Below are 13,738 nucleotides of genomic sequence, written 5' to 3'. Positions count from 1 at the left end.
GGGAGTCAAGCATGGTTGTATATTGTTGCCAACTTTGTTTCATTTAAATTGTGCTGCAAAAAATATTTAACAAAGTCTTGAAAACATCTTAATACGCCTAAAAGCTGCAGCTGTCACCTCGTCAATTTCGAAAGTTTCTGGTGGTATTACATCTACTAGTTAGAAGAGAAGTTTCTTCTGATATTTACAAAGTTGCTATGAGTATTGTTTCTTTAGAAAATGCGTTTACATGGAGCTGAATTTCGTGAAACAGTGAAAGCGTTAATAAATAAATTATAAAGTTTCATAATGTGAAATGGACAAAATTGACGCAGTAGCAGAAGACTGCGCGAAAAATTGGATTATAGTCAACTATAGTTGGCAGTAAGACAGAGAGAGGTGGCGATATTTGGGAGGGGAGTCTACAAGTATAGCTGTGCGATAAAATATGAGAAAACAGTCAATTTTGTCTAAATTATTTGCAGAACTCTATCGAAAATATTGAAAAATACTAAATATACGACAAAAGAAGGACGAAGTGATATTCTTAAGCATGTTGTGTTCACGACTAATGTTACACATTTTTTGTTTCATAAAATTCATTTTTTGGCCTAAAAAATTGCCCACTTGCTTCATTTTTTTTTTACTTTTTAGATTAAACGACAACAAGCAATGGGTCTAAGAAATAGTGCAGTGAATAGTATTAAAGGATGTTAAAGACAAAACAATATTTCCTTCATTAATAACGTAGTTATCTTCTAGTTTTCCATTTTACTATACCTAATCAAGAAATCGGTAAACAGGCTTAGCCTCTCGTAGATCATTAGATTAGTAGACGAAGGTTTGCGTCGACTTTACTTTAACAAAACATAACAAATTCTCCATTAATCTGTACAAAGTGCTCCAAAATTAGATAGAAATAATAATTGGCAAATAATTTTGAATTGGCTTTCTAACCTAAATTTACTAGGGTTGATTTTATTTTTTACTACAACTCTCTTCATCGACAAACGGTAAGCCTAAATTCTACAATTTTTGTATCATGTCTGTAGATTGTCTATGTTTTTTATCAATATTATATATATTAAATCTAGAGCTAAGATTAATACTATTACAGGAATTAATATTAAACCCAACAGTTTTCGGGGTTGAACGGCGTCGATTATCATTGCGCCTAGCTTTCGACATCCTCTTCGATGTCTTCTTTAGGGCTTCCAAGGTCTTAGTCTCTTGAGCCCCCAGACACTACTAAACTGATCATTGACCAATGCATTACTGCTACTTTTAAGAATAACAAGAATTTGCAACTTTAAAAAGATGAAAGTGAAACATAAATTCAACTCATGGACTTCCATGGAACCATGGAATTACACGATCAAGAACTAAGTCAGTTTTTATCAAATTTGCAACTAACAGAAGTATATAAAAAATGTGTAAAAGAGCAGTAAAGTTTTTAACATGGAGGGCAAACAGAATCTTAAAACACTGATAGAGCGGTTTAATTATCGTTAATAAAAGATTTATACTTAACTTAATCTGGCCCCATTGTTTCAAATTTGAGCAAAGAAAAAGTTGCTCAATCACTTGACTGGCTTATAAAGGAAGATATCTCAGCAAGTCGTTGTTGTTTAAATCAAAACGAACAATCAAGAAATAACATTTCGGTTGACTCCAAAAAACAAGATGGTAATTTCAAAATTGGTAACATACCTGGGTACTATCACTACCAATAAATTAAATATCAATATAATAGTACCAGATGAGTACACAATTTGTGCTATAAGTATACACAAACGATTCAAGAAAATAGACCATAGTAATTAATATGAGGTTCACTACAGCAATGGGAATGGTAATTAAGTTTTCAAACCACTTTTCAATATCGTTCTTCTTTATTCTGTCAGTATCTATCTTTATCCTTGCATATTTTTTAGATTTAAATTCCTTTCTGTTTTCATTCAGTTTTTGACAAAATTTTATAGTTTTCGTCAAGTTTTTTTTCTCGCTATCGAAAGGATTTTTTCGTAAATTCTCTATTTTTGGAGATTTCGTTGTAGCTGCCGTATATGTTTATGCTTACCATTCACAATACAGATACAGGCTCAAAAATTGCGGACGGCACATTAAGAAAATAATTTTCTTCAAAATTTTTAACTACAGCCTTCTTTATGGTCCAATAGAAGAAAGGTAAAATGAATTTAAAAACAGTTTTATAATGAGATAGAAGCGTATACTATTCCTTCTCCAAAAGTTACATTCAAATGAGCTGTGGAGACTTCAATGTAGAGACATTTGAGTCTCTACGTTGTCTTAGTTGTTTTAGTATCGCCTCCATCAGTGAATGTTTGGCGACCTGTGTGTGGTTTTATGCCGTTTTTTGGAGAGTATGTAAATCGTGTCCTGTCCCGCTACGAAAGTTCTTGAGCCAGGAACACTGCGTACGACGAGATCCTCTATGGCGCCCTATTTTTCGTTCTGTCGTTAGATTTGGAAACTCATATCACCTGTGTCAAGAGATCTGAGCTAGTTTTGTTTAATATTAACACTTCTTTAATTTTCTCATTCGTCTCAAAACTTAGTCGTTCTTAATTTATTGTTTTTAGTTTTTATTAACCAGCTTTAAGATAGTTCTGAACCTTTGGAAGTGTTTTTTTTTCGGAAGATATCTGTTACAAACCAATCTGTAGATCATTTGTTTATTCTACATTCATTTAATTCATTCCATTCATCCATTCAATTTAAAAAGTTTCAATCTTAATTTGATATCGAGATATGTATTGCAGTCTAGACCACGTATATAAAAGAAACTATCTCCAGCAGGAATAATTCTTGATTTAATTTCTTGTTCTAGATCAAGCTTGATCCTAATACCTTCTTATTTATCATTATAGGTAAAGGGACATTTTGCATCCTTTGGATTACCAATACCATGGTTTGTTTTCTCGTTAATCTTCATTTCAAACTCTCGTCTAATATCATTAAGTTAGTTTAAAACTTTCCATAAGGGCGTCTCTGTATTAGTTAGTAGAACAGTTATCTGACATGTCTTATATTAGACATTTGTTCTTATTAATTTTTACTTCTTTACAAAGGTTTTCAAACGCTGTCTTGAATAGCAGTTCCGAGTAAAAAAACAGCGTAGGACACAATACGCAACCATTTCTTATTCCTTTACTAAAACTAATATTTCTGGATGGTTGATCGTCTATCTTAATTTTGGTAATTTGCGTCTAATATACATTTCCAGTATAAGATATGGAATTCCAGATAAGATTGAATATATCCAATTCCCAATAAACAGTAAATAAAAATTAAATCCCTTTTGTAATTTTCAAAAGCAATTGTTTGTCAACTGCCGAATAAAAAGTATAAAAATAGGCTACCATCGTAAAGAAAGATAAACGCCCGTTAAAACATTTCTTCCCATTCAAAAATTGTAAGAATAAGGGTCATCTTGCTAGAGGTAAAAATACTCATTGCCTTTGAAAGCAAATTGGTCAGTTTTCCGATTTTTCATATTATTTACCGGCATGGTGATCTTAACGAAAAGTTTCCAAATTTTCGCCCTGTGCCTCATCGTCTTGTACCACACAAAACTATAAAGTATGATCATACAAAAAAAAAATAAAGAAATAAAGACCTTCAATATGATTTTTGTTCACTCTGTAAATAATTAGATAGTCTTGATGAAGAGTTTTGTAGTACCAACATAAAATCAACCATAAATTGATACAATATTGGCAAACGTATCACTCGTCCTAAAATAACTGTTTATTCTTAGAAAAGAAATTACTTAATTTATTTCGATTATAAAAATAAAAACAGACTGATAATTTGAATTGTATCGTGAAGATAAAACAGTTATTGCGATATTGTGACGAGTCGCTTACAAGAATATCATTGGTTCACCATGTATTCAATAGTACATACGTTACAATGTTTCTATTTAGGCTTTCTTCTTCACATTTAATAAATTTTAAATCCTTATTTTCTTCGTTAATAGATCTCAAAGGAAATAACATTATATATTGATTAAGTACATTTTAAAATACGCAATCTAGTATTTTACAAGGGTAAATTTTTATAATGACCCCAACTACATTAACATGTTGGTCAATTAAACTGAGTTTGTGATCATTTTTGTTGCGGTAAAATCCTGGAATACAAGAAGTTTCTTGGATGTGGGTTATCCTGGCTCCAACTTGTTTATATATCTTGAATCCATCTGTTTTCTATAACCATTTCTTGATATATCTTGGCTAAGATATGTTGATGGACTAAGACATGGACTTATTGTATAAAGAGCTTCTTTTAGAGCAGTCGATGTAGAAGAAATCTTTTGATGTTTCTCTGTTGTAATGTTTAAGAACTTTTTGCTCACTCTTGTAAAAACCATTTATTTTTAAATTGTATATTGTCAGTTTTCAGCTGTTTTATACAGTGGGTATTTTTTGCAGTCATTTGATGTTTGGCGCAGCTGTCTATGGGGAACATATTTTAAATCTTTTAGATATTTCTAATATCAGCATCAGGATAACCTGATCACTTTTAATTTTTGAAACGCTTTATGAAAGTTTGTGTTTGTTTTGTTGTTTTTCTTCCATGCCTCCGCTTTCTGTAATTTTTTTACCTTCACAATTGTACAATGTTGTTTAGACGATGTTATATTATTGATTGCCGTGAAATTCCAAATTGTTGTAAAGTTTCTATTACTAACTGGTGTATCATCATTTATGGTCACCATCAACATTGTCAACTTTATACATTCTACACTATGATTTAAACATAAACAATCATTTTTCAGTTGAACTGTACTGTTGAAGGCTACTTACATTTTTGAATGAATTGTTAATCCTACACGTAGTGAATTACCATTAATTTCTATGGTTATCATAAATCTTTCTGGCGTCTCAAAATTTATTTCTACACTCAATTGAATTGTGTAATGCTATAAAATTTATATCTTCGAGGATTAACATAGTAAACTTTAAGATGTCTAAATTGGTGTTGTTGATTTTTATGTTTTGTCAGGTAATTTTTCTTTACACTTTTCAAGGGATCAGTTTTTTTCCAAGTTAATTCGTTTCTGGAGATAGATAAAATATTATGTTGATAGTGATGTAATGATATTTTTGAATATCTTTGTCCTAATTTGGTCTGTCGTGTGTTATTTTTATCTTCTTGTTAAGTAATAACTTTAATATTACTTTCATTTACAAATTTTTCTTCTCTCTGGCCATTATAAATATGTTTTAGACTAGATCTATGTGCTAGATATATCGTAGAATTGTTTTTCCTATCTTGGTATATACGGTGTGCGCCGAAATATGTTTTTAAAAATATTTTAATTTTTAAAAATTATTTTTTGAAAAGCTCTTTTAATATAAACTCTAATTTAAACTACTATATTGTTTGTTGACGAATTTATATACAGAAAATGTTTGTCGATGAAACATTTGTCAATGAAGTATCTATCCCTTATTACTCTATGAGAAAACCCTCTCTTAGGAAATTGCAATCTATGAATTTCCCTAGATTCATCATCGTCATTATGCAACCTCTTTTGTCCACTGCTGGACATAGGTCTTTCCCATTTTTCGCCACTCTTCACGGTTCTGTGCTTCTTGTTGCCATTTCTTGGATATTCGTTTAATGTCGTCCACCCAGCATGTAGGTGGTCATCCTCTGCTGCGTTTGTCTTCTCTTGGGCGCTAGTCAATTAGTTTTCTGGTCCATCTTGAGTCTTTTAGTCCCGCTATGTGACCTGCCCAATTCCATTTCAGCTTGGCTATACTTTCGACGACATTAGTAATACTTGTTCTTTTCGTTAGGGCTTGGTTCCTTATTTTGTCTTTTTTTTGTCACGCCGAGAATCGATCTTTCCATGCGCCTTTGTGCCACTCGCAGTTTTTTATTGCTGTTGTTTTTGTGAGAGTGAGAGTTTCTGCTCCGTATGTCATAATAAGAAGAACGCATTGGTCAAATGTCTTCCGTTTCATAGCTACCTATGAAAGCTGTGCCACGCTATCATAGCCACGACTGTGACATCGTTGAGTATATGCTTTTTGTCATTGATTATGTAGTCTATCTCGTTTCTGATCTTGCCATTTGGGCTTTTCCACGTCCATCTTCTGTGGTCTTTTTTAGAGAAGAAACTATTCATCTGGTATAGATTTTGTTGTGATATAAATTCTAGTAGTGTTTGTCCACGATCGTTTCTGTCTTTCTGATCCAAATTTATCTAGTGCTGTTTCCTGTTGATCCTATTTTAGATCGATCTTTGCGTTAAAGTCGTCGCATATAGTCGTGTAGTGTGTTGGTGTTTCTTTCAGTGCCGTTGAGATATCATCATCATCGTAGAATTCTTCAATCTGCTCATCCGGATGGTCCGTTGTTGGAGCATATACTTAAATATTCTTAAAAATTAGTGTAACTATGTACTATTGAAGAGGTTCATGATTCCTAAAATCAATTTAACTAATATGGTGACAGACATGATAATAAAATGAAGTGCAATGTTGTTTATAAATTCTTAAATTTACACACAGTCGACGCTTGTCCCGATGGTCAGTTTAGATGCGACAATGGTATTTGTTTGGATCCCCGACACCGCTGCGACGGTTACGCTGATTGTCCAGGCGGAACCGACGAAGACAACTGCCCAGATTCCAAAAACGTCACTTCCCGTATGTGTGATTTGTCTATGTCTATCTTTGCAAACGTCAAATCTGTCTTATAGTTCTGTGTAGTTTGAAGGTGGATTGATCAGCTTGTCTATACCGAGACATTTGGTTTATAACATTTTTAACTGAAAGAGAACCTATAGTCGGTTCGCTATATTTACGCGGGTTTCGGATTAAAAATTTTATTGTAAGTACCCAGTTTTAATTACCTGCTCTTTGGGGAAATATCAACTGGTCAAATGAAATGAAAAATAATCCATAACTTTTTTTAATTAAATAATAATGGAAAATCTTTTATATAATTGACAGTATAATAAGGAGAATTACTTCATTAATGGAGTCTAATGTGGCTAATATAAACCTAATAATAATTTTATATTACACTTCACACAGAAAATATGGTCTTTGTATATTTGTTCCATGGAGAGAATTTCTAATAAAAAATAAAAAAATTTAACTTGCCAACAAAAATGAAAATCAGTCATTATCATCAAAAATATCATAATCGTCATCATCATCACTGTCATCACCATTAATTGTTATTATGATTGGACTTATTTCGTTTATTTTATTTTCACGAGTCCACCAATCTTCTATTAGTTTCTCGCACTTACCCCACTTCTGGAGTTACAATTATTGAAAGTGCCTTTCGCCAAGTTTCCCGAACTGCGTCGTCGCTATAACCGTTAGGCCCAATATGGTTGTCATAATATTGTTTTGCTATTCCCCATATATATTCGATGGGATTAAACTGGCAATGATACGGTGGCAGACGTAAAACTTGATGACCGTAACTTTCAATAATCTGATCCACAACAAAGGTTTTTGGTTTTGCGTGGATATTTGCCAAGCGTAATAATTCTGATTTTAAAATATGTTGTGTAAATGGTATATGTTCCTTTGTCAACCATTCTTTAATTTTATTAACAGTCCAAGAATTCGTTGGACTTTTGTTTAATACTTCAGAATGGTAAGGTGCATTGTCTAAAATAATTACGCTGGGCTCACTTAAACCTGGGAGAAGTTTTTCATGTAACCATTTTACAAACATTTCTGTGTTCATATTATCGTGATAGTCACTTGATTTTGATTTAGATGAAAATATTAAATCAGCACCTTCTATAAAACCCGATTTCCCTCCTGCATGTAAAAATATGTGTCGCTTCCCTTCTCCATCAGTATGTTTGATAGACTTTACGTTATCATCTTGCCATATTCTCTTGGTTGCACCCCTAGAAAATATCCATGTTTCGTCTAAATATATAAAATTTGCCCTTTCTTCTTTTAATTTAGAATATTTTCTTAGAAAGTTAATTCTTTTATGCACAACAGAACTTCTTTCACAAAGGGCTTTTCTGTTATCCTCCTTTTGAAATTTGAAACCCAAATTATGTATCACTTGCCATAGACTTGTTCTGCCAATTTCGTCAAATTTTCTTTTTTTTAATTCCGAGAGAATTGTATTTAAGGTCACATGTTCCTTGTTGGCTCGCATTCGATAAATGATATCACGAATTTCAAATTTTTTTCCATCTAGAATATCTTTCGTTTTCGATAATAGGCGAGTTTTTCGGTGATCTTCTTTCGGCCGTTCATTATTGCGATTTTGTAATACTCCTCTTAGTTTGGTTTCACTAATTCCTAGAGCATACGCGTTGTTGAACAGACATTACCGATTTTAAAGGACCGCCATTTTCTTTTTCATCCGTAAAATACTTATGTACACTACAAATTAGACTATCTACATCTAACACACGTCTAGGCATTTTTAAATATTTCCACCAAACATACAATGTCAACACTGGCAAAGAATCAATTCAACTGCAATATTGTAACAAATTTATACCTACCCTAATGTTATTTTAATGTATTTTAAAATATGACCATTAATGCAGTTTTTACCTAATTTTCTGGGAAGTCGTTTACTGCAACTGGTTATCAATGAGTCATTAGCATAATTTTGTTAATCCGAAACCCGCGTAAATATAGCGAACCGACTATAGTAAAGTTTTGAAATGAAATGAAAATGGTATCTTCGGTAATGATGTCATTGCTTTACAAGTTTTTATCGGTCGTTAATAATTTGATATATGTAACACGAAATAACAAAATGGTTTGATAGTGTTTGTTATATTTGCTGATTTTCTGTTTGTTGTTGTTTTTCTGTTTTCTTATTGTTCTATTTTATTAATTTCTATTTTTATGTTTTCTAATCTCTTTTTTTTATTACTACTATGTTTCTTGCAATCTTTTTAAAAATCATTTAAAAGTAGTAAAAACTAACTTGTTTCAAAGAGCTAAGAGTAGCAGAGAGCGTCTATTTTTAAGGGTAGGGGAGCTATGTTAAATAGTGGGAGCAACAGGAAGAATTATGGTGCTGATTCTTATGTGTTTTTTTGGGCAATTTTATTATTTACTGTGTTTTTAGTGACTTATGTTTGTTTTCTCTTTTCTTGTTAAATAAACAGATGGTAAAATACTTTTTTCTCTGATAAAACTGTTATAAACCAAAATTAATATTTTCTTATTCATATCTTAAAATAATATTTTTTATTATCTAATAATATCTAATAACAATAGTTTTACGATTTTCTTTTGCTTGCAGAACCAAATAACTTCTTTAACATTTCTATTTTTTACAATATATCCACTAAATTTTTTCCGAAGCTTTTTATACTAAAACAAGCTAAAACCAAATTTTATATTTTTATTTTATATTTTAGTCCAGTCGTCAGATATTTGACCTTTCAAATACATGCGAACAAGCTGAATTTTGCTGAGAATATCAATTTTGGGAACACAAAAAGATGCAAAAAAGTTTACTACTTCTACTCTTGGCTTCCTCCACTTAAACGCCCCCTCTTAAGGGGAAAATAAAAAAAAAACGGTTTTACCATGAATCTGTACCCCACGCCGTAAAAAAAATGTTTTAAATAAAAAACGTAGCCGGGATAATTCTGAACAAAAATGTTCATTAGCACTTTTTGTGTGAATGAGCGTTCTCTCATAAATAACTCTTGAAGAGACTGATGATTTTGAATGTGAGTGAGCGCGAAATCAATTTTAAGTAAAATGTTTATCAATTCGACGGTAAAAATTTAATATCTTTTGATCAGAGTATCCTATCGACAAAAATTAAAATGCGTTTTAAAGGCGAAGAGTCCAGCTTTCGTAGGCAATTTTTGTATTTTGCCGAAAATTCAGTCAGTTTTAATAAAGGTGTTAAATAAAGAAACGTTGCGCGATTTTGCCATTTTTACTATTCTCTTATGATCAATAAAATGTATCACTTTCATTAATCATATCAAAAAAGAAAATACCATGGTTTAGAGAGGAAGTGAAGATGAAATGTTACGAAAAGAAGAAAGCCTTCTTCCAATATAGAACACAACAAACACAACAGGAATGTAACCACTATAAATGAATCAGAAATAAAACAAATACTTTAGTTAGATAGACAAATAAAAAGGGAACACTGGCAGAGCTGTTCAAAACAGATGGAACACGACTTCTACGGAACACAAAAAGAAATATGGAGAATAATCAGAGGGCAAGGAAAAGAGATGAACGAACTAATAAAAACAAAACACATTCAGAAGAAAACATGCGTAGACTACTTTCGACCCCTATTTGCTAAAGGTGACGACAAACCGGAGAAATAAATATTCAGGAGGAAGGGGTAAAAATAGCATTAAGGAAATTTAAAATTAGGAAATCACCAGGAGAGGGCAGAATACCGAACGAACTCCTAAAGTACGGAGGACCAGATCTGAACAAACAACTATTAAAACTAATCCAAAAAATAATAGAACAAAACAGAATTCCTTAAGAATGGAGATCAAGCATCTTGATCAATACCTCTCTTCAAGAAGTGAGACAAATCGGACCCGAAAAATTACAGAGGAATTAATTTATTAAACAAAACACTAAAATTAACAACCAAAGTGATAACAAATAAACTGAATAAAATTGTAACACTAACAGAAGAACAACAAAGTTTTAGGTCGGAAAGACCATGCACCGACGCTATATTTACAATGAGGCAAGTGCAAAAGAAATCATTAGAATACAACAAACCAGCATATCTATGTTTCGTGGAACTTAAGAAGGCATTTGACCGGGCCAAATTAAAGGACGTTATCCACTTATTGTACGCAAAAGAGATACCTCTAGGAATAATCAAAACGATCGAAAATATCTACAGAAATAACACAATAATAGAACAAGAACTAACCGACCCTTTTGAAGCTGGCATGGGATAGGAAGATTCCCTGAGTACTCTTTTTTTCAACCTGATTATGAATAAAATAATAAAAAAAGTAAGAAGAGCTGGAAGGTCAGATAATAGAACAAGCCATGGAGTTTAAATATCTAGGCATTATCTAGCTACAGAAAGCTCGAAACTGAAGTGGAATCTCGAAGCTCGAAACTTATATATCGTGAAATTTCAATTTTGAGTTTTGTCAACAAATATAAAGCATTTGAAATATGCCTAAAAAACGCAGAATTTCAACTTTCATATTACAAACGATCGCACGTCACCTGAATATCCCCAAGAAGACGGTATTGGGTGAAAGCGTACAGCCGGATAAGAATTGCCCCAGCTCCCCAATTGTCAAAATTGCCCCAGCGGAAACTAACCCGAAACCTTAACCTTGAAAATTGGGGTAATGTTCGGCATCACCAAAAATGAAGATTCACCAAATTTTAGTCCAAAATATTGACAAATAACCTCAAAATTCCGTAAAACGTCAAATTATTTTTTAACTTAATTTTTTACCAAAATGGGTTTTTTTTTAATTAAAGTAGAGAAAGAAAGAAAATGAGAGTAACACCTATAAAAAAATTAACAAAAATAGGGATCGCTCAAAAATAATATATATATTTGTATATATCAAGTGGTGATTCTTGACGATGCAGTCAGTCTATTGGGCCCAAAAGACAAAGAAAACTCTTTGACTTACTGTCAAGCTTTCGAATTTAGTTTAATTCTTTTTCAAGACATCTGTAGGTTTTTGTCTTGTGGGCCAAATAGACTGACTGTATCTTCAAGAATCACCACTTGATATTTACATCAACAGTCAAATAATTTTTTTCAGAATTTTTTAAAGTGGTAGAAAGCAGTTAAAAATCGAGAAAACCGGAGAAAACCAGAGTTGCGCTATCCTATTAAACTAAATTTAATAAATAGTTGCTATCAATATCTTTAATTCGGAACCCAGATAAACTATTTTCGACGTTTAGAACCAGAGTTATGGTGATTTAAAACACGAATATCTAATCCTTTTGCGGTTTCACCGTTTTTTCGCTGTTTTTGAGTTATACCTTTAGTTAGAAATACACTATTCTTTTGAAAGTCATTTCAAAATCTCATTTCTTGAGAGTCATCAGCTATCATTAATTTAATATTATTTATATTGTAGCGCGATTAAATAAAACGAGCGGTTCGAATTTATATACATATATTTATTTATAACTTTACAGTTCGGTACTCTCTTATCAACTAACTCTACTTCTAACATTGTTACCTATATATACCAAAAGTATTATGTTCGAGAATATTCTGACGTAGTCCCACCTCTAATTCGCCTACGTGACCGGTTATTCTCTCTCGCACTCGATACATCGCGAAGCTTCGAGAAGGGTATTAGAGATGCAATGCAACCGTTACCTGGGCCATGCCGAGAGCATGTTCGTAACACTGCTCCCCTCTTAAATCTGATCGTCCCAATCAGCAACTCTATATGTAGGCACAGGATGGCGGAATCTACAGGACTCTCCAGCTTTTTGACTGTTGCATTATTTTCTTGCAATTTACGGCGAATGTGACCTACGTCTCCATCATTCGAACATCTGGTTTCGTGTCTCTTCGGCATCATGTTACGAACTACTTTCCGTACGATTTCCTCCAGACGTTTCTCGTTTTGTTCGTCGCTCTCTTCAGAGGTTCGTACTCGATAGCTCCGTGAAACTTGACTAGCTGTTTCATGTTCCAAGGCAATAGCGAGCACTTCATCTAAAACTTTCGGTCTTGCTAGTCGTAAAGCTTTCTGTAGCTCACTGTCTCTTAACCCATTGACGAAGGCATCTACAGCAATTTCTTCCAAAATGTTGTCTGGTGCCTCTGGATATGCCAACAACGCTATACGAGCAATATCTGCTTCAAATTCTTGCAAACTCTCACTTGCTCGTTGGATTCTACTTCTTATTTGTCCTTTGTAGACTGGTTGTAGATGGGCATCTCCGTAACGTTTATCTAGTCGAATGAACAAGGTCTGGTAACATTTTTCTTAACCCTTAGGAATTGATCTTAGGATATCCGCAGCATCACCTCGTAAAGCAGCAGTCAAGGAAACAGCTTTTTCTTGTTCTGTCCAATGATTGGCTGTCGCAATAGCTTCAAATTGTCTAAGGTATATGGACCAAGAGGACTTTCCATCAAATGGTGGCAATTTTAATCTCATATGATGTGTCATTTCGTCTCTCGGTGATTCTTCTTTCACTACCGGATCTAAGGCTACTGTATTAACTGGTGGTAGCACTTTCGTGTTAGTTATCATGGTCTCTAATTGTTTGATCTTCTCTTCTATGTCTCCTATCTTGTCGTTTACATTTTTCTGTATCTTATCGAATTTTCTCGAGACTGCTTCAAATTTCTCATTGTTTTGAATACATATTTCTTTAATTATTTGTGAAGTCTCGTCGAATCTTCTAAAAACATTTTCGAATGTTTCATCGAATCTTTTGGGAACATTCTCTAATTTATTATCATCTCGTTTAGAAGATTCTTCAATTTTTTTCGAGACATTCTCAAATTTTCCATCAATTATTTTTGTTAAAACTGCTTCTTCTGTTGATTGAAACTGGAATGTCTCTGGGTCTTCTCCATTCTTGTTAAGCACAGTCTTCAGTCGTTCTTGGAGTATCTTCTTGGACCCACTGCAGTCTTCATCGCGTTCTTCTAGCTGCTCACGCAACTGTTTTACTGACAGTTCTACTAGCAGCATCTTTGGTCAGGCACGCGTACTTTTTAAAATGTTCAAAAGTCTTTTTCAAAAGTCACTGCTGAATTTATA

General features: G+C 32.9%; 1 protein-coding gene across 29 annotated transcripts in view; it reads left to right on the top strand.

The window, feature by feature from the left end:
- The window catches only part of trol (terribly reduced optic lobes), a 1,082,793-nt gene that overhangs the window by 925,860 nt on the left and 143,195 nt on the right, over positions 1-13,738 (top strand). For 16 of the 29 annotated variants that reach the window (XM_072534000.1, XM_072533999.1, XM_072534008.1 and 13 more), the window contains one exon: positions 6,528-6,665. The exons of the other annotated variants lie outside the window; for them this stretch is intronic. In XM_072534000.1, the coding sequence (XP_072390101.1) occupies positions 6,528-6,665 (138 nt within the window). The remainder of the gene's footprint in view (positions 1-6,527; positions 6,666-13,738) is intronic. 29 annotated transcript variants of the gene reach the window in all.

The sequence above is a fragment of the Diabrotica undecimpunctata genome, chromosome 6 (assembly GCF_040954645.1).
Source record: "Diabrotica undecimpunctata isolate CICGRU chromosome 6, icDiaUnde3, whole genome shotgun sequence".
NCBI lineage: Eukaryota > Metazoa > Arthropoda > Insecta > Coleoptera > Chrysomelidae > Diabrotica > Diabrotica undecimpunctata.
The sequence above is the reverse complement of the archived record's forward strand: the minus strand, read 5'-3'. Positions and strand labels throughout refer to the sequence as shown.